Source organism: Phaenicophaeus curvirostris, chromosome 6 (genome assembly GCF_032191515.1).
Source record: "Phaenicophaeus curvirostris isolate KB17595 chromosome 6, BPBGC_Pcur_1.0, whole genome shotgun sequence".
NCBI classification, from domain to species: Eukaryota; Metazoa; Chordata; class Aves; order Cuculiformes; family Cuculidae; genus Phaenicophaeus; species Phaenicophaeus curvirostris.
The window spans coordinates 15,975,216-15,999,189 of record NC_091397.1 but is presented as its reverse complement, the minus strand read 5'-3'; the positions used below and the strand labels follow the sequence as shown (position 1 = coordinate 15,999,189).

Sequence of the window (23,974 nt, the reverse complement as noted above, 5' to 3'; positions counted from 1 at the left end):
AATACATGCTCTCTCTCACACAGGGAAAGATACTGGGTCAAGTGTCCATACAACACTAATACCATCTTCAGAACTGGTGATTATTTTTTGAAAACGTACTCTACAGCAGTTTCAGTAAGGTCAAGTAGTACTGAAAGTTCCTGGTTTCAGTTGAACTTGACAGAATCAGTCTTTTACATATTTATTCTGTTCACAAATGCCCAAGAATAGAAACAACACACGTAATTTTTCTTTATCTGATTAGTTTCCTTCCGTTTCCAGTCATTCTAACTGAATTTCTAAAAGACCTTTAAAACAGGTGTTTTAAGTATAAGGTGTGCATCTCGAGAGGTTTAACTGAAACAGTCACATGAGTTTGAAAAAGTGAACCACATGTATCCTGCAGAAGTTGTTGGCAGTGTACCAGCATTCATGTTGCAATGATTCTGTTTTATGATTACTTTTTTTTTTTGCTTGAGTTTAAAATAAAACCTATGGTGTAATTTAGGGAGGGGGGAAAAAAAAAGCAAGGGTTAAACTTCTTGACTTACATTAATGCACTTAAAAACATTATTATGTATTATAAGTATTTAGCAATTCCAACCTGGAACTAAGACAACTTTGAAAAACTGAAAATATAAAAAGATTGTACAGACCTTGAAATAATGTTTAAAAAATTAATGAAGTTTTTTTTTATGTTTAAGCACCTCCTGGAATGCAAAAATTCCTGTAACTCATAAAATTTTAGGTTGAGCTCATGCGCTGTAAGGTCGATGGTGTTCTTTCAGTGTGGTGGGCTGCTGAGGAAGATTGCTGGGCTCCTTTCTATTAATTTCATTTGGCAGGAATGCTAAAAAGTGTGGCATCTCTTTGATTGACTGGGCAATACTGTAAGCTGTAAATAGTGCTTGCTACGTGCACTATGTACTTCAGAAAATTAGCTCTAAAGAATTTAAATTAGAAACTCTTCTGCTGGGTTCTGGAATTTATTCCCTTCTCTGAAGATAAGATTGTGGTGAAGTTTGCCTTTCTGCCTACAACCAAGATTTTGATTTTGCTAGTGGTTTTAATCTGATCAGTTGCCTTACTCATCCAGAGATCTTTGTAATCAGCCTATGATGCAGTGATAGTGTCGTGCCTATTCACTGCCAATTCACACTGTTGCTTCTGATATGGAAATCATTAGCATTTAATCCTAGGAAGTCCCAACATATCTATAAGCCTCTGCTCATAACCAGTGATGAGATACAGAAGCCCAAGAACATGTTTTACAAGTATCCGGTGTGTCCAGATGTAATGCCAAGATGGATATTCTTGCCCTAGATGCTATTTATGGAGGCTCATATTTAAGCAGTCATTCAAGAGAGAGCTCAAATTTCTTCTGGAATTCAGAGCTGTCATTTCTCCTTGGTGTAACAGTTTCATAGGACCTGTTCCCCCATCATCACATCCCTTCCCTTTGCTACGTAGCAGCTGTATTTGCAGCATGGTAATTTGGCTTTGGGGGCCATAATAGCAAATTTATTTAACTGTCCTGACTAGTCATAGTTGTAAAGATGAAGTTCTGCATAACATTTTTCAAATTATTAGTTATTCCTACAGCATTAAGGAATATCAGCCCCTGTGGAAAAGGACTCCTCCCTGTCTTATACCCCACTTTTAGATATGGGGAAGAGAAATCACCAAACAGAGGCTATGTTTATTAGAATTGAGAGGAGTTTTAACTTCACTGAAATTAATCTATAATGCCATAAATTCCTTGACATTCCCTTGGGAAGAATGTCTTTTATTTGTACTGAAGCTAGTGGAATTCACTGGAGACACTACAGTTTAAATTTCTATGGTTATAATTTACTGATACTTCCCCTTTTCATCCTGGTTGTTTCCCCCATCATGTTTGCTCTTGAGATATTAAAGTTTGGGTTTAAATTTGCTTTGCATGCAGCCATCCATCTTACAAATCCTGAACCAAGATTGTAGTTTCATAAGCCAAAAATATAATTAGTTCACAACCTAGTATTGAGCAATAAAATATGGACTGTTTTGGTCTGGGGTTTTTTTTAGATGACAATTAAAATTAAAGTAAGATTTAAGAGTTATGGTTACCTTTTAAGCTTATTTCTTGTTTTCACTGTCTGCTGGTATAGCTTTCACATATTTGGGATTTCTGGGATTTTGTCAAAGTAGACAGAATTAATAATCATTGCATTTGAGGAAGCTAATTTTGTCTGAGAACTTAAAGATCACCTAGACTTTGTCATCTTCCTTTTAAAGGAAAAATTGGCTTTTCCTGTAATTAAAATCTGGAATATTCTGGGGTTTTGACTAGCCCAACCAAAGGGTTTTTCTCTGCAGTGAAGTAAAGTAAATAAAAGTGTAATAGTTGCTGTTTCAGGTGATAGTAGTTGTGTAGTCTAACCTCCTGTATCATGTAAGAGTCTTTTCTGCAGTGTATCTCTGAAGCATCTTAGGGTTCCGTAACAAAACTATGAAATAATGCTTTAATTTCACATATATTAGCATAGTGCTGATAAAGGACTGAAAAAACCCAGGATGGCTTTCCTGTGCACTCCTGCTGCAAGCCAGTTACTGAAAGAAGTGGCAGCAGCAGCTTTTCCCAGTAGGAGTTTCCATGTCCGGGCTACCCAAAAAACATTAATTAGGCACAATTTGGACTGTTTATTGATTTGAATGACCAACCTGTAGTGAGTTAAAACTTCCATGCTGCATCCTTGAACGTTGCTGCTTAGCAGGAGTTGATGGAGCTTCAGAGGCAGGTAGGCTCTGCAGTGTTGGTTCTGCAGACGTTAGGTACCTGCAAACTTCTACAAGGTATTGGAACTGGTATGTGAAACACTTCTGTAGTGCACAGTGATTTTAAATGGGGGTCATGTTTAAAATCCTTGTTTGTTTAAGCAATTGCAGCCTATAACTGGTTTCTAGACAGTTTACAAGAAAGAAAGCATTAGGTAGCTGTTTGGAGACATTACCAGCAAATCATCAAGTCATTACCAAAAACTGCTAATTGGAGAAAATAAAGTAAATGTATCTGGTTTATGATACTCTGGTTTCCAGAAATAATATTCCACTGTATCAGATAGCTGCATTTGTAGGGAGGGTTATTTAAGTAGCTGACTGTATTTCCTGGAGAAACACACTGTTGCTGGCTTTACATCTCTTCAAATAGTGGTTAGGGTTTAGTATTAATTCCTCTAAGATTTTGTTTCCCTAACTGTGGAATATCTGTGTGGTTCAGCTGATCACATACTACTGAAATAATGTGGAATTCGTATTTTTGAAAGAACATTGTGTTTAAGTGCAGTTCTTCTGAACAGAAATGGGAAAAAGTGCTGAAGAACAACTCAGGTTGTTGTGTTTGTGGCTTTTGGTGGGGGTATTTTTTTTAGATAGTATGTTGGTGGTATTTTTTTTCTGAAATGTACTATTTCAGTAGGAAAAGAAACGAAGGAAATCCTGGGGCCTGAAGCTCAGACAGATGAAGTTGGATGTGCAGGTACGTCTGTGTTAGTCTAAGTCCTTTATGGGGCTACGAGAAAGCTGGGGCAGGACTTTTTACAAAGGCGTGGAGTGATAGGATTAGGGGGAATGGCTTTAAATTGGAGAGGAGCAGATTTAGACTAGACATTAGGAGGAAATTCTTCACAATGAGGGTGGTGAGGCTCTGGAGTTGGATGGGGCCTTGAGCAGCCTGATGTAGTCTGAGGTGTCCTTGCCCATGGCAGGGGAGTTGGAATTAGGTGATCTTTAAGGTCCCTTCCAACTCAAACTATTCTGTGATTCTGTGATTCCTAAAGTGCTATTGAATTTTGGCTAGGTTAATATTATTCTGAAACATTTGTGGTTCTCCCACCACTCTTTATAAACTGCTTTGCTCTTCCACACTAGAGGTCTTAAGTTGTCAGCCGTACTTCAGCTGAGGAAGAATAGTCTGGGCTCATTTTGAATAGCCTGGGCCTGGAGATGTAGTTGACTGCTAACACGGAGCAGTGCTGTTGCCCAAGGGCTGACTGCAGCACTGATGCAGCACCACATCTCCGAAGAGTAAAGAAAGGAATAACACTAATCTTGTGTATGGAATACAGCTACAGGTCAATAGATAGTGTTTTAAACTAATAAGGAATATAACCAAATAAACTTAAGCTAATACTGTATCTTCTTATCAGCTCCTCTGTACTGATTGTACAGAAGGCAAAATAGAATGTGTATTTCTATTTCAGACTCAAACTGAAAGGCATGCTTTGTTATTTTGTTTTTTCACTTGTTGACAAAACTATTTAACATATAACCCATCCACCTATTTTGTAAACAAAAAACCAAAAACCTTAAACATGCATATAATGAAAACTGTAGATTCAGTTATTCTTTTTTACCTGCTATAAAGTCAAATCTCCCCAAAAAAGTATGAAGAACTACATTATGTATTGCATTACAGTCTATAAATGCGAAAGACTGTCTCATGTCATAAAAAGATTCTATCAAATTGTAAATTGAGTTTGTGACTTCACAGTGAGTGAGGAATCGTAAAACTTCTTCCTTTAAAAAATGTATCTCACATTATTAATAGTGGAGGATGTCTCATAATTCAGTGTGCTGCAGGCAGTGCTCTCACAAAATGTTCCACCAAGGTAGACGTAAGCTCTGTGAACAATGCATTTAGGCAAATACTTCATAGCAAATATTTATTATGCAAACATGAAGTAAAATCTTTAATTTATTTTTTGTGAACTTTGAAGTACAGTTCCTCATTGATTGTCTTCTTAGGTTTTAAACTGGAAAATATTGAAGGATATTAACTAGATCTGAAATCTTTTTGATAGCAGTTTCCAACACTGAAGGACAAGGCACTCAAAATTCAAGTTTGTTGCGTTTCAGCCAACCAACTTGATATTCAGAATTTAAATATCTTCTGGATTTGCGCTAATGAACAGGTCTTAAATAACAGTAAAAATTATGTCTTGAAGGCAACAAATTTACTTCTGGAACATAGGAGCCAAGACTGTGAGCTGACCTTCAAGCTACAAGGGCTAAATCATAATTAATGTTGCATGTAATATTTTTAAAGAAGTTGGAAGGAGCAGCTCAATCTAAAATTATAAAAATGCACTGAGCTGAAGAGCCAAACTGTGGTTTTAATCAGTTTTTTCAGTCAGTTTTTTAAATGTAATCATGCCATTGGCTCTCTGTTTTAAAATTTGGCATATGCCTGCATCTTGACCTGTACTAGTATTTGTAAAGAATTTTTAAATCCTGGGCAGTGTGAATTACCGAATCTCATTTATGTTTTGTTTAAACTCTACATTTCATCTCTTGTATCTTGTTTCTCACTCTTAGTAAAAGAAGATGAATGTGATTCTGATGCAGAAAATGAACAAAACCATGACCCTAATGTTGAAGAATACCTTCAACAAGAAGATACAGCTGTCATTTACCCTGAAGCACCTGAGGAGGACCAGAGACAAGGCACACCAGAAGCTAGTGGTCAGGATGAAAATGGTAAATATACCACCAGTTCAATTCTTACTGAATAAATTATTCCAACTACTTGACCCAAAAATTCTGTTGTATATTAGAAGACAACATTGCATACATTTATAGCTTTGGGGAGGAAAAAATCTTAGTTAAAAAATTATAAGAGGACAGGACCATCATGCAAAAATTATTACTTAATTTTGTGAAACAAGACATGCACTGGGGTTCAGTCATATGGGCATCTCAGTGGTAACCTCCACTAACTGGAAATAAAAATTCCAAGTTCTCATAAATGCAGTTAGTACCATTAAGTGGAAGAACAGAACAAACATTTATTAAATACAATGGCACTGAAGCAAGAGATTATTTACATAAGAATAATGTAGGGGGAGTTACAACAATTTTTTAAATGTAGTTCTAAACAGTGTTGCCAGAATAATCTATTATCTAGAATTTATTTTATTAGGGAGCTAGCCTATGACAGGCTTGTGGATTTTTCCTGAAAAAAACAGCGGTGAAGGAAAAAGAAACGTTATTTATACAAAAGGTTTATGTGAAATAAAATAATGACCCACTTTTATTTTTCTTAATGGGAAGACATAAGGAAATACTGACTTTTCAATAGACTTTGAAAATATTATTTCATAATGAAATGAGAAAGGTTCTTCTGAGTGAGGTAAAGTCATACTTTGTTCATTTCTTCATTACGAAACACTGAAGGCATCTCCATCATTAAATATTTGAAGGCAAAACCTGTTCACGTTGTTTTTGTGGTCTGCACTGCTTTCTGAAGTGTTCGGCTTTCATAGCCTGTGAAAACTGCAGTTTCAACCAGATTGCAGTACTGTATTAGAGTATTAAGGATTTGCTAAAGAAAGTAACATCCTACATAAGAGATTAGGAGTTGTCATGTTGCAGTCATTTAAAAAAAGGTGTACGTAATTGAACGAAAAATGTCGTGGTAGCTGTACTGGAGTCTAAGGAGGCCAATGAAAGGGGTAATGCCAAGAATTTTGTCCTGCTCTTTCAGAGTTTTTGTTATTAGCGATTTTAGAAAAAGAAACGAAGTTAAAATATTCGAGACACTTAAACTGTGGACATGACTATTTATATACAGAAATAGGACCTGAATTACTAATATTTTGTGTATACAGGTTTTGCAAAATTTAAGTAAGAGATATGGCCAACAGTAGCACCTTGAAAATTATAATGTAATTAAGATTTTAATCTGTGGCTACAGTGGCATAAATTGTCAAGTTGGTTTTACAGGCTTGCATTATGATTGCCATGTAATCATTAAAAATAAAAATTTGTATAATAATTTAAATTGGACCTAGCCTAATAACTTCACAGGGAAGTATGCTGAAAATCATGGTGCTGTATAATAATGTTCAGTATTTTAAACATTTGGAACAGAAAATGCCAAAAAATGTAGTGATATTTGCTAAATGTTAATGCTTCTAAACTGAATGACTGGACAAGAGAAGTGACAGAGAATTGGAATCGCTTTGGTAAGTCATTGTCATTTTGGCATTTACTCCAGTGAAAGCAGAATTTAAGTTTAACATGTTTCTGAAATTTTCACTGAGTTGTATTTACACTGAGATGGAGTATTCTTTGTGTCAGGTGAATTGAATTGTAGGCAGAAAAAAGAGATTTGAAGGGAAGCATACTGTGTCCGTGCATGTGAGGAGAGATTAGTTTTTTGACCAGCCGCCAATTCCAGGAAAAGCAGACAAGGGCCAAACAAAACAAAAACCAATGCAGTACAAGCGTTACCTTGCCTGTTACTGCAACAAGTGTAAAAGAACCTATGTGACAGAGTAAGTGTTGGGGTTTAGTAAAAATGAAAACTGGTCTGACTTTTCCTTTTCCACTGTTGGAAGAACAGTAAAAATAAAGTTCAGTAAATTCCACGCAAACAGAAAAAAATGCTATTTATAGACCTTTTAATCAATCTATGGTGATAACGGCAGGAAGAGGTCATGAAAGTAAATTATTCAGAGGTACTTTATAAATTGCTGATTAATTTTATGAGTATTAATAATGCTTATAGTTCTGCAACTTAAAATGCCAATGTGTGCCCCTCATGCTTCAGAACATAAAATGATAAACAGTAAAGACCATCCACCTTCCTCTCTTGCTCTCACTCAGCACAGTGGATAGGTGCGTTCTTACAAAATTTTCTTCCCATTTCCCTTGAAGCATGGAAGAGTAGCATCATCATTGGAGAATATCACGCCTTATAAATTGACAGTTTGATCAAATACAGCAAACTTAAGCATTTACTTAAACACACTTAGATGAATCTATAAAGATTTTTTTTAATCTTTTAAAAAAATAATTTTTCAAGGGCAGAATAAGTTACTATATATGGGGGCTAAATATATGCTGGTAAGAAGGGATGGAGTTAAATCATGAATGACTTCTCAGAAATAGACTTGAGAAATTAATATTCAGCTTCAATCTGATTTCACTTTGTCCTGTACTGATACATCAATAACTTCATGAAAGCCAGCAGACTAGATTCCATCAATCGCATTCGAATCTTATTTATGGCCTCACATTTGATCTCTTTCCTGTATGTCCTACTAACAGCTACGTATCTGTGTATCATAGAATCATAGAATGGTTTGGGTTGGAAAGGACCTTTAAAGGTCATCTAGTCCAACCCTTCTGCAGTGAGCAGGGACAACTTCAGCTACATCAGGTTGCTCAGAGCCCCGTCTAGCCTGACCTTGAGTGTTCGTTCCCAGGGATGGGGCATCCACCACCTCTCTGAGCACCCCATTCCAGTGTTTCACCACCCTCTTCGTAAAAAATTCCCTCCTTGTATCTAGTCTGAATTTACCCTCTTTTAGTTTAAAACCATTACCACTTGCCCTTACACAACAGGGCCTTCTTTTCTGCAGGCTGAAAAACCCCAGCTCTCTCTGCCATCCTTCGTAGGAGAGATGTTCCATCCTTCTGGTCATTTTTGTGGCCCTCCTCTAGGCCTGCTCCAACAGGTCTATGTATAAGAATTATATACCACATTTCTAATAATTTTTTTCATTTCTCTTTTAATTTACAATCCTGTGTTAGGTAAAGAGAAAGAAAAGAATATTCTCTGCAGTTTGCAAATATTATTTATTCCTTAGGAGCTGAAAACAGGATGACCAATAAATCTTTCACTGATCTACTTAAATTTGTAAACAGGATTTGAGGTTGTCTGTGATTGAGCTGACCAGATCTACAATTATTACTAGATGTTAAACCATATTTCATAATTTTCAGACCGCTTTTTAAACAAAAATGTGTATAGGCGCTCTAGTGCTGTATTGGGAAATCCAACAGACTCGCTGTGAGAGGTGTGGTTTTGGGTAATCATATTGTGCTGACTCTCTCCAGTGTTCACTGGGGGAACCATACCGTACTGCTTTTGTTGTCATAATACTTGTGGAAAAAACAAACAACTATCATTATTCCTTCTCTAAAACAGATGGATTGTCTAGCAGCTACATGTTTTCTTACAGTAATATATGAAAAAGTGAAGTATGTTTGTTGATGTTAATAAATTTAGAGCTTACATTTATTTAAATATTGTGTATTGTCTCTCCTGTGTAGGAACACCCGATGCATTTTCGCAGCTGCTTACTTGCCCATATTGTGATCGAGGGTACAAGCGTTTTACCTCTCTGAAGGAACACATTAAATACCGCCATGAAAAAAATGAAGATAACTTTAGTTGCTCCTTGTGCAGTTACACATTTGCATACAGAACACAGCTTGACCGCCACATGACATCACACAAATCAGGAAGAGATCAAGTAAGTGGCATTTGAATTAAGGCTTTAACGTCCTCTGTGGCAAACTGATTTGTTATGTGAGCAAAACTATAGAGAGCAAGTAAGCCCTTCATATCAGATTATCTACATGCTGAATTGCAATCCTGGAGCATGCGCTTAAACTTGCTGCTGAAGCCAGACTGTTTCCATAGTTGTCAAAGGATGAGATTGGAATTTCAAGTTGCAGTACTACATAAAGCAACAGAAAGGGATAAAGGTATTCTGAGGTGGTTTCTGTGGTTCATGGGCTGACCTGAGGGCATCATTCCTTGAAATGCCCTCTGTGAGTTAGTCATCACTACAAGAAGGTCCTGAGATTCTATTCCCATACCCCTTCTTTTCTTTTATTCTTTCATTCCCACAATTTCCTATCATTCTTCGTCCATTATATGCTTCCATAGCTTATCAGACTCTCTCTGAGGCTCAGGAACCAACTGAAACTCAGTGAAATGGTCAGGAATCATCCAAGGAAAAAAGGTGCAGATTTTCCACCATGAGGTTGGAGAGAGAGAGAGGGGTTTGGAGATGTCCTCCTCTGAGAACAGACTAAGACTGATAATTCTTCAGAGAGAAAACAGAAACATCATAGAAAGACACACAACAGTGAATAATGAAAGGAATATAAAAGGAAAGGTGCTTCAAAATTTCTTGCAGCTCCAAACCCACAGAACTTTCAATAACATGAAAGGCTGTAACACAGACTAAAGGAGGTGCTTTTTTTATACATTGCGTGTTAACCTCCATTCTACAAAGTATCTCTAAGTCCAAGAGTTTATCAGGCTTAAAAAATTATTATAAATTTTTATACCTGAGCGTTTACCTTCATGGGTAAATTAAAAAGAAAAAAACTGTTAAAGTTTCAGCCACCCTGCTGCAGGGATTTGACTGTCTCACAGGGTTTGGAATATCCTTACCAGCATATTCTGATATGGCAGTTCTTGTTTATTCAAATAAGTTTACTATAAACAATTCATTTCTGTCTTGCTCTCTTCCTGACTTGTCTTCCACTTTAAAGTTACTATGGTCTTATCTAAGTTTTATATTTCTAACTAAAAAATCGATGAATGTTTTTTGTATGATAATTTTTTGTAAGCTAATTTTCAGTTTTTCCAACTAGAAGCCTAAAAGCAGAAGAATAAATTAGTTGGAAGGGCTAGAAGCCTTTCCTATATTTACATTAAGTGTGAATGAAAGGTAAAAAATACCAGGCAAATAAACAATCTCAGAAGAATTGCTAGAAAGGGAAACCTAAATTCTATTCCTGCAGATATATTTTAGTGGGCTTATATTTTTGAAGGCAGTATTGTATTTGATAAATGTTGTTTCTATGAAGTACTTGGAACTCAATATTACACCCATTTAGGTAATTTTTCTCTAGTGTCATAGACAGAATCAGAACCATTACACGTGGGTTTAGATATTTGGTAGATTTAAAGTGTGTTTGTCATGTCTTCAAAATTGGCTTCATGCGCATGAAAATTATTACATCATTTTTTGTAATGGAAAATGGGGTTTATTTTCCATAGTAAAGTATAGACCTCTTGGTTGTGGGTCTTAAACAGCTGCATCTTCAAAACTTAATATCTTACTCTTAAAGGACTTCACCTGGAAGTGGATTCTTTGGAGAACTTTGTTAGCTGGTTAATGTTCAGCTTGTGACAATTTTGTAGTTGTTCTGCACAAGGAAGCAATGAGCAGAGATAATTTGTAGTGTAGTGAAGGCAGCAGAAAAGATCCTCACACAGTGTGTCTCCTGCTGAGGAAGGGGGAAGTTTGCCAAGCTGCAGCTACTTCTACTCCAGCAGAGCGCTGAGAGTGATTCCTGCACCCTCTTTTGTCCCTCCCTCCTCCCTGTCCCTGGCGTCTCTCATAGCTACCCTGACTGCTCATACACCACTAACAGTTGGTAGGAGATGATGCTATATGTGGATTGCCTGCTTTCACATGTGAAACGCAGAAAAAGCTGTTGATCTGTGTGTTAGTGCTGCTTGTATTTGTTTTATTTTTCTTCTCAACAAGCTACAAAGCACCCATAGGTGGTCTGTTAAAATTTCATATTGCCATAGGCACTGATGAGAAATGGCAGTTCTTGAAAACCATGGACAAATTAGCTGCAAAAAAGCACTGATTTATCTTTAATTCCTGTTTTCCAAATATTTTTTGAGGATTCCCATTAATTAGTTTCAGCTCTTTGTTATGAAAAGAGTGGACTCTAGTCCCAAGCACAGTAAATATTTGATGCAGGGCTGTATTAGTGGCAAGTTAAAGTGCTGATGTTTCTACTTTCAGTCCTAAATTGAGTGCAGGGGAGTATTTACAAAAAAAAATATAGGACAGACAGCAAAAATTAGTTACAGATATAATAAGGTAAGACAAAATAGATGGAAACACTGCCTACCAGGAAGTTCAGAGCAGCTTTTGGCTATGACCAAGAAAACAGGAAAACTCATTAAAAATTCAGTAAGAGAAACGTGGGCTTCTGTCTTGGAAGTAGAATGTTGAATTTTAGAGACCAAGGCAAAAACATTTCTGACAGATTGAATACATGCACTAATATTTAGTATGAATATTTATGGAGTCCAGCATCTACACTAGCTCTATGTATGCTGAGATTCTTTAATTTATATAATCTCAAGTCAAACCATAGTAACTGATTCTCTGCAGGCTTAAGTAAGTTCTGCAGAGGTCCTCTAGTCTCAGTGAAGTTGGACCATTAAAGTGAAATGCAGCAAGTCAGGCACAATCATCTAGAACATCCTCTTCAAGAGACCTAGCTAAACAAAGCTGAAAAGCCATGTGGACTAGAGAAAGACACCTGACAAACCCAGGAATAAGGGTCAGGTGCTAATCAGGCTAAATCAGAGTGGAGACCTTGCTGCAGAGCCTGGGAAGAGGTGGGAAGGAGCCTGAGGAGACTGGGAGCAGTATCTGCTGAGAGGTTTAAACTACAGCTTAACCAAACACTGCTCCCAGGGGAACTGTCGAATTAAAGTACTTGGAAGCAATTTAGATTATCTTGTTTCAATTTGTCTTCTGTTAGCATCTCTATCATATGGAGGAGGACAGGGTGTACAGCGGGAAGGGTTGATAATTTGGACAGTTTATCTCATAGCAAATTGTGGAGACTCTCATCCAGCAAACTGCATGACTGCGGGTTCCTCAGCTCTAAAAGCATAAATGAGAACAGGAATATCATCCTGCCTTCCTATGCATTCCCACTTCTCCAGCACAGCTCTCAGCCCCCAGCTGCCGTGCCTTGCATTCAGGTAACAGCCTCAGCACTCAGTAGGCATCGACTGCAGCAGATCAGCATCGGGTGTAGGAGCTCCCCGACACAATTCACACCAGAGGAAGTTCCATGGCAGCCACTCGTAGACAAGCGTTTCCCCAGAGTACATGAATAGCTTCATTAATGACTTTAGGAAAATACTTGCCCCGGTTACGAAAAATCTACAGCTACATCTAAATGATGGTAGAGTATCTTTTTGCAAAGTGAGCTCTGCCTAAAAGGAGCTACTGTTTTTTTTTGAATAAACAGTTTGTTTGAACAGAAAAATTTCTAATTCCTCCATTTTATGTTGGTAATTAAGCAGCTCCAACTTCTGAAATGTATGTAATTTTCATCTTTAAAAATAGACACTCGTAGATTTATAGTTTGTGATCAAATTATGTATCTTGCATATACATATCACATATATACTACATATGGTTACACAACTTTCTTAGCTTTTCCTTTTTTAAAACTAGTATAGCAATAAAGATAAATTAAAATTAATTTGGAGCTTAACAATAAATGCTATCACAATGCAAACTATAACAAAAATAACCACAGCACGTCAGTGCAAATAGTGAAGAGGTTTGACGTTGTGCACTTGGGAAATCCCTCAATATTGTTATTTATTTTAATTTTTTTTTACATTTATTTTGAGAATTAATTCTGACTGAGAGTGCCTCTGTTGTCACTGAGCCATCTTCTTTTGAGCAATCCTGTGGCATCATTTCATAGAGGAATCCAGGGCCAACAGTAAGCGCTGGAAGCATGTAAATGGAAAAATCAAGTCAACTGATTAAACTTTAAACAGGCTTTTATATGCTTGAATGTTTCTCTGTCCTGCATGACATATTCTGTGGGTGGTGGGCTTGGGGATTTTCTTGGTCTTTTTCCTTTCACAAGTAGAATTAGCGTGCATCCTGGAACTTCTTACTCACATAACGTCTCAGTGCAAGCTTCATTTGAAGTTAGAAGGGGCAAGTATATTTTGGGGTGGTTTTTGTTTTTTCTTTTTACTATACCAGATTTATTCAGAAGATACAAATGGCTCAGTTTTAACATGATGTCTAATTTGTTTCTTTCTCATGCATAACAGCAAACTACCTTCAGTCTTTTAAAATTATGATTGCTTCTTTTCAGTTTTGTATTGCATTTTTTCTGTTACAATGTGAAAATACAAGATGTTTTCCAACATCCTTTTCTATGGGATAATTACGAATTCTTTCTTACAGAGACATGTGACGCAGTCCAGTGGCAATCGAAAATTCAAGTGCACTGAATGTGGAAAAGCTTTTAAGTATAAACATCACCTAAAGGAACACCTACGAATCCACAGTGGTAAATAAACTAAGCATTTAATTATGTACTAATGTTGCCATTTCTACTTTTTATGACTTTGATGTGCTATCAGTCTTGTAATTTAAGTTTAAAATACGGGAATTTTCCTTTTTTTTTATTCTTTTGGGACTCTAAGCACTCACTGCAGCCTTCAGCTGTGTGCAGGAAATACATAGGATAACTCAAGAGGGTTTACATTTGCAGCTTAAGCTTTGACAGTTAAGGAAAACTTGTGGCAGAAGAAATGGGGCATACTTCAGTCATTTTTAACTTGTCTGGTTTTTCTCAGTGCTTGCAGACCACTCAGCATGTTAGGACCCTTGATAGAAAATATTTATTGGCAATAGTCAAGACATAACAGCTATGCTTCCTACTATCTGTGGCTGTGGTTTTATTAAAATATCACATTAAAATACTAAAATAGCCTCCAGACACAGGTCTGGAATTGAGATATACTGTCACAAAAGTTTCAATTCACAAGAAAAGCTCCAATTTGTAAGAAATTTAATATATAATATTACCTATTAATATGTAATAATAAGTAACTCAAAAGAGTTTCTTCATTTCTGTCTTTAACTCAAATTCACCCGTTGACAGAAAGTCTGCAAACAAGATTTTAGGCCACCTTTTCCTTTCTTATCAGTTGCTTAGCCATGATAACAGCAATTAAGTACACTTCACATAGAAGTTCAAACGTAATTTCATTTCCAGAGAGTAGTGGCACTATGCCTGTGAGTGCAAAAGCCTCCATCATCATACTTTTCAATCTGAAGCAAGCCAGCTGTTTAAGCTCTTTCCTTTTCTTCTGTAGCACAGATCACCTGAAAAGCCAACTCTGGCTATGGGTGTAGTGATTGCATGGTTTTGTGCCTCTTCCTGGCAATTCAAACTGACGTTCATCTCTGAATATGCATCTGTCTTCTGCATGTGTCTCATTTCCCTACGCTTAAGCTTTGCCTGGTTTTGTTCAGCTGATGAGTGTTGTAAGAAGATACAGATACAGTGTTTTTGAGCTTGCTACAATAAAATGCGCAGAGCTATATACATAATTATGACTTGTATTTATGGCATTTGTATTTTTCATTTGATTAATCATATTCACATTTTTTTTCCATTCTTGAGGTAGTTTATGCAGCTTCAGAAGTCAGTTGTGATACTACTTGAACGGAGTTTAATGAAATCTGCAAGTATCATACAAGCTAATTTATATGATATGTAGACAGTTAGTGGGAAATGCTGAAACATATCATGTTTGTATGGGCTCCATCCTATATCTCGTAGTGGCTCATAAACTTATTAAAGGACCCTAGGATCAGAGTGATAGGTGAAGTAATTACTCTTACTATGCAATTCACTGTATAAGATTTTTTACCCTTATAATTCTTTGAGAGTTCATTTTGATGTATTCTTTTCTATTTACTATTGCTTGATGAAGTTACACCATAACATTGTAAACTGTTGCATATGCCCTTTTTCTTCTTGTTTCTTATCTTTAGGAGAGAAGCCATATGAGTGCCCAAACTGCAAGAAACGTTTTTCCCATTCTGGTTCATACAGTTCACACATAAGCAGTAAGAAGTGTATTGGTTTGATGCCCGTGAATGGTCGAGCCCGGTCAGGGCTCAAGACATCTCAGTGCTCCTCCCCTTCCCTTTCTGCATCACCAGGTAGCCCAGCAAGACCACAGATACGACAAAAGATAGAAAATAAACCCTTGCAAGAGCAACTTCCTGTTAACCAAATTAAAACTGAACCTGTGGATTATGAATTCAAGCCCATAGTGGTTGCTTCAGGAATTAATTGTACAACCCCTTTGCAGAACGGGGTTTTTAGTGGTGGTAGCCCATTGCAGGCAACCAATTCTCCTCAGGGTGTGGTGCAAGCTGTTGTTCTGCCAACAGTAGGTCTGGTGTCTCCCATAAGCATCAACTTAAGTGACATTCAAAATGTACTTAAAGTGGCAGTGGATGGTAATGTAATAAGGCAAGTATTGGAAAACAATCATGCTAATCTTGCATCCAAAGAACAAGAAACAATCAGCAATGCATCTATACCACAAGCTGGCCATTCCCTCATTTCAGCTATCAGTCTTCCTTTGGTTGACCAAGATGGGACAACCAAAATTATCATCAACTACAGCTTGGAGCAGCCAAGTCAGCTTCAGGTTGTTCCACAAAATCTAAAAAAGGAAAACTCTGTTCCTACGAATAGTTGCAAAAATGAAAAATTACCAGAAGATCTTACAGTGAAGTCTGAGAAAGATAAGAACTTTGAAGGAGAGACCAATGATAGCACTTGTCTTCTTTGTGATGACTGTCCAGGGGATCTTAATGCACTTCAAGAATTAAAGCACTATGAAACTAAAAATCCTCCTCAGCTTCCTCAGCCCAGCGGAACAGAAGCTGAGAAGCCCAACTCCCCTGTCCCATCAGAAACTGGGGAGAGCAACTTATCTCCTGGTCAGCCACCTTTAAAGAACCTTTTATCACTCCTAAAAGCATATTATGCATTAAATGCACAACCAAGCGCAGAAGAGCTTTCAAAAATAGCAGATTCAGTAAATCTACCACTGGACGTGGTAAAAAAGTGGTTTGAAAAAATGCAAGCTGGACAAATTTCTGTGCAGTCTTCTGGACCATCTTCTCCTGAAGAAGTTAAATTAAGCAGTCCCACAGAAAATGATGATCAAGCAGCAACTACAGATGTGAGCGAATCCCAGAACAGCACAAATAATTCACAAAATCCTGTCAATACGACAAAATCTCAGACTTTACCAGGGGGATCAACTCTGAATGGTTCACGCAGTAGCACACCATCCCCATCGCCACTAAACCTTTCTTCATCAAGAAATTCACAGGGTTATCTGTACACAGCAGAGGGTGTACAAGAAGAGCCACAAATTGAACCTCTTGACCTTTCACTACCAAAGCAACATGGAGAACTATTGGAAAGATCTACCATAACTAGTGTTTACCAGAACAGTGTTTATTCTGTCCAAGAAGAACCTTTGAACTTAACTTGTGCAAAAAAAGAACCACAAAAGGACAACAGTATTACAGACTCTGATCCTATTGTAAATGTAATCCCACCAAGTGCCAATCCCATAAATATTGCTATACCTACAGTCACTGCCCAGTTACCTACAATTGTTGCCATTGCTGACCAGAACAGTGTTCCATGCTTGAGAGCTCTCGCTGCCAATAAGCAAACCATTTTGATTCCACAGGTGGCTTACACATACTCAACTACAGTTAGTCCTGCAGTCCAAGAAACACCACCAAAACAGACTCAAGCCAATGGAAATCAGGTACTTGGATCCTTGTATGTATTCCTGCATGTTGTATATGACATATTCATTCTGTATACATGCTGAACTAATGAAACGCTGTCAAAATAAAGTAAATAAAATGTAAATGTAAGCTATCAGGTTTATTCAGCTTGATTGTTAATGAGTAGTAGACATTATTGTTAACTCTTCTGCAAAGCTAGTTAGCTCAGGCAGCTTGAATCCAAACTGACAGAAACTATATAGTTCTGTGCATGGACAAGTCAGTTCTTTTTGGCCACTCAGGAGTGTCTTCTAGGACATCAGTGCTCAGTATTTTAAAGACAGTTTAAAATCAAAAAGCAAAGCAAGGCCATGGCTTATGTTTCTTGCTACCTCCATATCTCCTTTGCCCCCGCATTCAGAAAATAAACTCTTTGGAACTTTTGGCTGCTCCATTCACAATGCTCTGCTTTCTTGGCTCATAGAATAGCTGAGTTCATCCTGCACCATAAGGGCACTTCAAACAAAACTGAGATGTGTTCTCAATTGTAAGTCAGGCGGGTGTTCATCTTCTTCATCTGCTGTTCCTGTATCCTGCTATGTTCCTGCCTGGGTACGTCCAGATGTGATCTAATAGGAGTCAGTTCTGCTGAGAATGTTTCTCAGAGACAGAGCAGATGGACAAATGGCTTCTGTAAAGACTGAGCATTTCTAATTAATTCTTAGAAATTGGATGTCCGGGATTTTGAGACAGGTGACATTTGAGGTAGCCAACACATACATTATAATATTCAGATTTCATAATATGCAATAAAAGCAATTCTGCTTGTAGTGGTACTGCTGATATCAGTAGAAAACACTGTGCTTCTTACAGGTGAGCTTCAGGGCTTGGAGTGCTTAGAAGTAGACTACAGTTTTGATTTTCAAAAAATTGTTATTAGAAACATTTAAAATCACCAAATTTGGGGTTAAATAGGATTTGTGGTAGTTTTGAGAGGAAGGGAGTAGTCAAATATGCAAATTCACATGATAACTTAAATAACTTACTGTGAACATTTCATCAAAAATACAGTCTTAACTTCTGTAAAATCCACAAGGTAGCAAAATATGGGTGACAAACATCAGTTGAAAAATGCAGTTAGATTTCAGATTTGCTCTTCTAACTTACTGAGGTACTTCATAGGTGTGTAATCTTCTTTTCCTTCCTAACATTGCATTTATTTAATGGGCCCGAAAATATGATGTGTCAGTGTAGCTCAGACCTGGCCAACAGTCAGATCTGGACATGATTAAAGTCAGTCCCTGTGAGAATTCTGCATCTGTATGGTGGCAGGGACTGCAAAGCAGAGCATTGCAGTGGAAGATTTTTTTGACTATGGAAGTCTAAATGATTTTGTTTGGCTATTTAGAGAGTTGAATGAGAATAACAGTGCAGCTTCAGCTTACATTTTATAAATTGTGTGCTGCATCCGTGCATTTTTTTTATTGAACTCAACCTTTTTTGTAATTTTCCTTAAGGATGAAAGGCAAGACACTAGCTCAGAAGGAGTATCGAATGTAGAAGATCAAAATGATTCTGATTCAACACCCCCAAAGAAAAAGATGAGAAAGACAGAAAATGGGATGTATGCCTGTGATTTATGTGACAAAATATTCCAGAAGAGCAGCTCATTATTGAGACACAAGTATGAACACACAGGTATGTACTAGAAAAGCAGTTTCAGATCATTATTTCACTGGTAGTATGTAACTAATATTCTCAACTGGAATCCAGTTCTTGGAAAGTGCAGGGAAGTGTAATAGAACATCTTTATCATCAGTACTCAGCTGTCTTTAGAAAACTATGTTTTGTAGATTTTTTTGATGGAACTGAAATTCTGTGTTTCTTTAGATTTATAAGACATAAACCCTGAACAGGAAAAGGGGAGTTTCTTCCATCTGGCTCATGGACAATCATTTGCCAGCCACAGCCTGTAATCAAGGGTTTATTACATCTGGTTTATCTTTCCTGGCTCTAAATTAGGAAAAATTAAAAATCAAAATTGTAAATAAAGAAAAAAAGATCATGTATGTGTATGATACTTTACATGAAAGGTAGTGTATCTATCAAACATGATGGATTTTCAAATTGAGCCACATCTGTCATTATCTGAAGTTAACAACCATTCATCAGATATGGAGTCTAACCTCCAAAAGAACACCCTGTTGGCTTCAATTTTTATTTTTAATTTCTCATAGTTGTTTCTTTTGGCTCCAATTCTGATATCTTCGGTCTTTTTTTTAATAACTGTTACTTTCAATTCTTCTGCAATGCCTTAAAAATTTTTTTGTTGTTTCGTTTTTCTTAGTTTATTCTAAATAATAATGTTTTATTTTATCACATATATAGAATTGAAAAAACTAAAAATTTCCTTTTATCTTTACCATTTGATCAAGTTTCTCAAGTTGTATTCCTTTAAGACTATTTTCATACCTTTCCTATCCTGAGACTCTTGCAATTCCTCTTTATCATAACACAGTTGTTCTTTCAGTTCTACTTTTTAATTAAGTGCAATGTTCAAATTCATAAAACCATTTAGGTCAGAAAAGACCCTTAAGAATATTAAGTTCAACTATAAACCCAACAGTGCCAACTCCACCACTAAGCCGTGTCCCTAAGTGCCATATCTACACATCTTTTAAACACCTTCAGGGATGGTGACTCAACCACTTCCCCAGGCAGCCTGTTCCAATGCTTGACAACCCTATCGGTGAAGTAATTTTTCCCAATATCCAATTTCAGCCTCCCCTGGCACAACTTGAGGCCATTTGCTCTTGTCTTATCACTTTTTACTTGGGAGGAGAGACCAACACCCACCTCACCGCTTGTTTGGCATGAGTTGACACAGAGTTGTTGATCATCTGTGTAGGGTGAACAGACAACTGCTGTCTTATTGTCTGTATCCGTTATGTCTGGGCTAAGACTGTACAAAGTTGTTTTGCATAACAACTTTGAGTGTTGAAATCAAAATAACATTACTAGGCTCATGCTATGTGTATAAGAGACATTAAAACCAAGGCAACAAAGTAGAAAGCTGAAAAACAGAGCAAAAGGAGAATTAGGTGCAACTGGAGAACAGGCCTTATGAGGAATGGCTGAGAGAGCTGGGGTTGTTTAGCCTGGAGAAGAGGAGGCTGAGGGGAGACCTTATTGCTTTCTGTAACTACCTGAAAGGAGGTTGTAGAGAGGAGGGTGCTGGCCTCTTCTCCCAAGTGACGGGGGACAGGACAAGAGGGAATGGCCTCAAGCTCCGCCAGGGGAGATTTAGGCTGGACATTAGGAAAAAATTCTTCACAGAAAGGGTCATTGGGCACTGGAACAGGCTGCCCAGGGAGGTGGTTGAGTCACCTTCCCTGGAGGTGTTTGAGGCACGCGTGGACGAGGTGCTAAGGGGCATGGTTTAGTGTTTGATAGGAACGATTGGACTCGATGATCTGGTGGGTCTCTTCCAATTTGGTTATTCTATGATTCTCTGATTCTAAAGCAGATAGTTGTAGTTGATAGATGTGTGGTCAGCAAGTTTTGTGCATAAGGCATTTACCTGTTCCAACCTAGATTTTGTAATTGATTTTCTTTTACCTATATAATGTGGAAGAAGGATTTGGTATTCAAAAACCAATATGAAAGCTTAGTTCATTTAAAATTTCCATCAACGTAGAAAAGTTAAAATGGTTTTGATTTGAAATAATGTTTCCTGCAAGAAAAATTACTCCTTTTCTAATGTACATATATTCAACCTTGTTTTGGTGCAAGAAATTTTATCTTAGAATCTGTTTAACCTTCTATGTTCAGTTTTCCTAAAAAACTTACAAATTACCATGTAAATGTCACAACATACCCTTGTACCCTTGTCCATTGGGCTTGGGTGACAAACTTAGGCTGAGAAACCTAGGCTGAGGATGCATGGAGAAGGGCTTGTTAAATAAAATCATCAATTGTTGGTAATATGTCCACCAACAGCGTTTTATAGTGAAGACAACAGTATATATTTTTAAAGCTTCAACTACGAGATGTTCAGTTGTTTGTGCTTTATTTTATAGGTAAAAGACCTCATGAGTGTGGAATCTGTAAAAAAGCATTTAAACACAAACACCATTTGATTGAACACATGCGACTGCATTCTGGGGAAAAACCCTACCAATGTGACAAATGTGGAAAGCGGTTTTCACACTCGGGGTCTTACTCTCAACACATGAATCATCGCTACTCCTATTGCAAAAGAGAGGCAGAAGAGCGTGACAGTACAGAGCAGGAGGAGACAGGCCAAGAGGTCCTCAATAACGAGCATGCTGGTGCCAGGGCATCTCCATCACAGATCGACTCAGATGAGAGAGAGAGTCTAACCAGGGAAGAAGAGGAAGACAGTGAAAAAGAGGAAGAGGAGGAGGAAGAAAAAGAGATAGAAGGACTTCAGGAAGAAAAGGAATGTAGGAAATCACAAGAAGTAGAGGAGGAAGATGAAGAAGAAGAAGAAGAAGAAGAAGAAGGGAAAACTGAAGGTAACAAGAATTGTGAAGCTGTAAATCAAGCAAGCAATGCAGAACCAGAAGTTATACAGAGTAATGGGCAGGTGTCAGAAGAAAAAAACAAATAAAGCTTAAATGATAGTTTTTTTCTATAAGGAGAACAAAATTGGTAATGAAGTTCGTTCTATATTATACATGCTTTTCATGGAAACACAGTAGCCTGCATACTGTGATTTCTGTTCACTACTGTGTAAAAAATATATATATAAAAAAGAGAAAAAGAAAAAAAAAAAGAAATCCAGGTGTGCCTGAACCTCAAACTTAGTAATTTTTCACACAGTTTTCAAAGTTAGGAACAAGTTTATAACATGAAGCAGATTAGAAAAATACAGTGACTCTGAAAGCAAAGATTTAACAGGTTGTAGGAAACCTGATTTATTAGACAAGCATCTGGCATTGTTTGTTTTATCAGTATTAATTTTCATCTTAAGTTGATTAATTTTGAAGCTGTACAATTGGGAGAGATTTATATGATTTTTTTTTTAATGGTAAAACATTTCCTAAATCCACTTCAGTATTTTCTTATGTTTTAAAATGTGAGAACTTCTGCACTACAAAATTCCCTTTTGCAGAAACCTGTCATGCAGTTGCAAACATTGCTTGGCTACCTTTGTAAATTCAACCTAGAAGGTAGCGGTTTATGACATTAGATGTTGTAGTAGAGCATATTATCATTTAAAGTGTATTGTTAGCCTTAAGAAAGCAGGTGATAGAGGAACTGAAGTTTCTTACTCGTGATTAAAAATGTAGTTGAAAAGATTGTCGTTGAGTTCTGATTGCAGGGACTAACAGTGTTAATACTGGAAAGGACAGCAAAGTCGTCAAGATCAGTGTTTGTAATTGTGCTTTGAGTATGTAGTGACAATATGAAGGATATGATATGAAGCTTTGTATCTCCTTTGGCCTTATGCAAGAGCTGTGTGCTGTAAGTGCCATTTATCAGTATTATAAAGGCTCTAAGCAGCCTTTATCCAATGCGTGGCCTACAATAACTAGCATTTGTTGATTTGTATCAAACTTCTAAACTATTCATGGGGAAAAAAACACTCAGCCATCAGAAAAGTAAGAACACTGGTATATTTCATTATTTAATTATTTGGTGGTATTTTGGGTTAATACCTGACTTGCAGAATTTCTCTACAATAATTACAAGGGAAATTTTCTAATCTGCTTTATTGCTTTATTGGTTTACTTTTATTTCAGACACATACATGACATGTTATCTGGCTCATAAATATTTTCAAATGTTAGTTATTATGGACCCCATTTATTAACAATGTTAGCTGATTTTTACCTATCAGTATTATTTTATTTCTTTTAGTTTATAGATCTGTGCAACATTTTGTACTGTATGTCTTCAAACCTGGCAGTATTAATACCCTTCTTACTGACATATGTACCTTTTTAGTTTTAGAAAACTTTTATATTTATGTGTCTTATTTTTATATTTCTTTATTTATTACACAGTGTAGTGTATAATACTGTAGTTTGTATTAATACAATAATATATTTTAGTATGAAAATTTGGAAAGTTGATAAGATTTAAAGTAGAGATGCAATCGGTTCTCTTGCATTGAGATTTGATTTAACAGTGTTATGTTAACATTTATACTTGCCTTGGACTGTAGAACAGAAGAATTAAAATGGGAATGTATTAATTTTACAATTGCAATCAATTCATTTTACCTTTATCCAGTTTTTAATATAAAGCTCTTAAATTTTGAAATTCACTGTGTGACTAATAGCATGATGCTCTGCAGTTTTATTAAGAGATTAGTCTAACCATAAACCTCTCATTTCCTTAGTAAGCCAAATTAGAATAATCTTATAAACAGTGTTGGGAACAATGTTTAACATTTCTGTGCCAATTTGTTCCTGTATTCATGTATGTATGTTACAAATCTGAAATTTCATTTTTAAGTTCCTTGTTACATCATGGTCATTTTCTAGTTTTTTTACCAGACTCCCCATCTCACAATAAAATGCGTCAACAAGTCTGACTTACTGTCATTATTCTGGTAATTTAGAAAATGGTTTTAAGGTATTTCTATGAGATGTTATTCAGACAGCGTTCCTGCTTCAGTCTTGATACTCGGTTTCAATTGTATGTAAGGAGCCACGGAAAAGAAAGGGGTTGCTACCTGACTATGGATTTGCCAATGCTGTGAGAATAACAGACACTTGTTAGAACAAGTTTTCAAGATGAACCATGTGGATTTGTGGCTTTTTTTTATT

General features: G+C 36.8%; 1 protein-coding gene across 1 annotated transcript in view; it reads left to right on the top strand.

Annotated features, from left to right (window-relative positions):
• The window catches only part of ZEB1 (zinc finger E-box binding homeobox 1), a 128,065-nt gene extending 104,596 nt beyond the window's left edge, over window positions 1-23,469 (top strand). The window contains exons 3-9 of the mRNA XM_069859389.1: window positions 3,431-3,493; window positions 5,332-5,493; window positions 9,076-9,278; window positions 13,800-13,905; window positions 15,402-17,212; window positions 18,692-18,872; window positions 21,254-23,469. Of these exons, the coding sequence (XP_069715490.1) occupies window positions 3,431-3,493; window positions 5,332-5,493; window positions 9,076-9,278; window positions 13,800-13,905; window positions 15,402-17,212; window positions 18,692-18,872; window positions 21,254-21,807 (3,080 nt within the window). The 3' untranslated portion in view covers window positions 21,808-23,469. The remainder of the gene's footprint in view (window positions 1-3,430; window positions 3,494-5,331; window positions 5,494-9,075; window positions 9,279-13,799; window positions 13,906-15,401; window positions 17,213-18,691; window positions 18,873-21,253) is intronic.
• The last annotated feature ends 505 nt before the right edge of the window (window positions 23,470-23,974 follow it).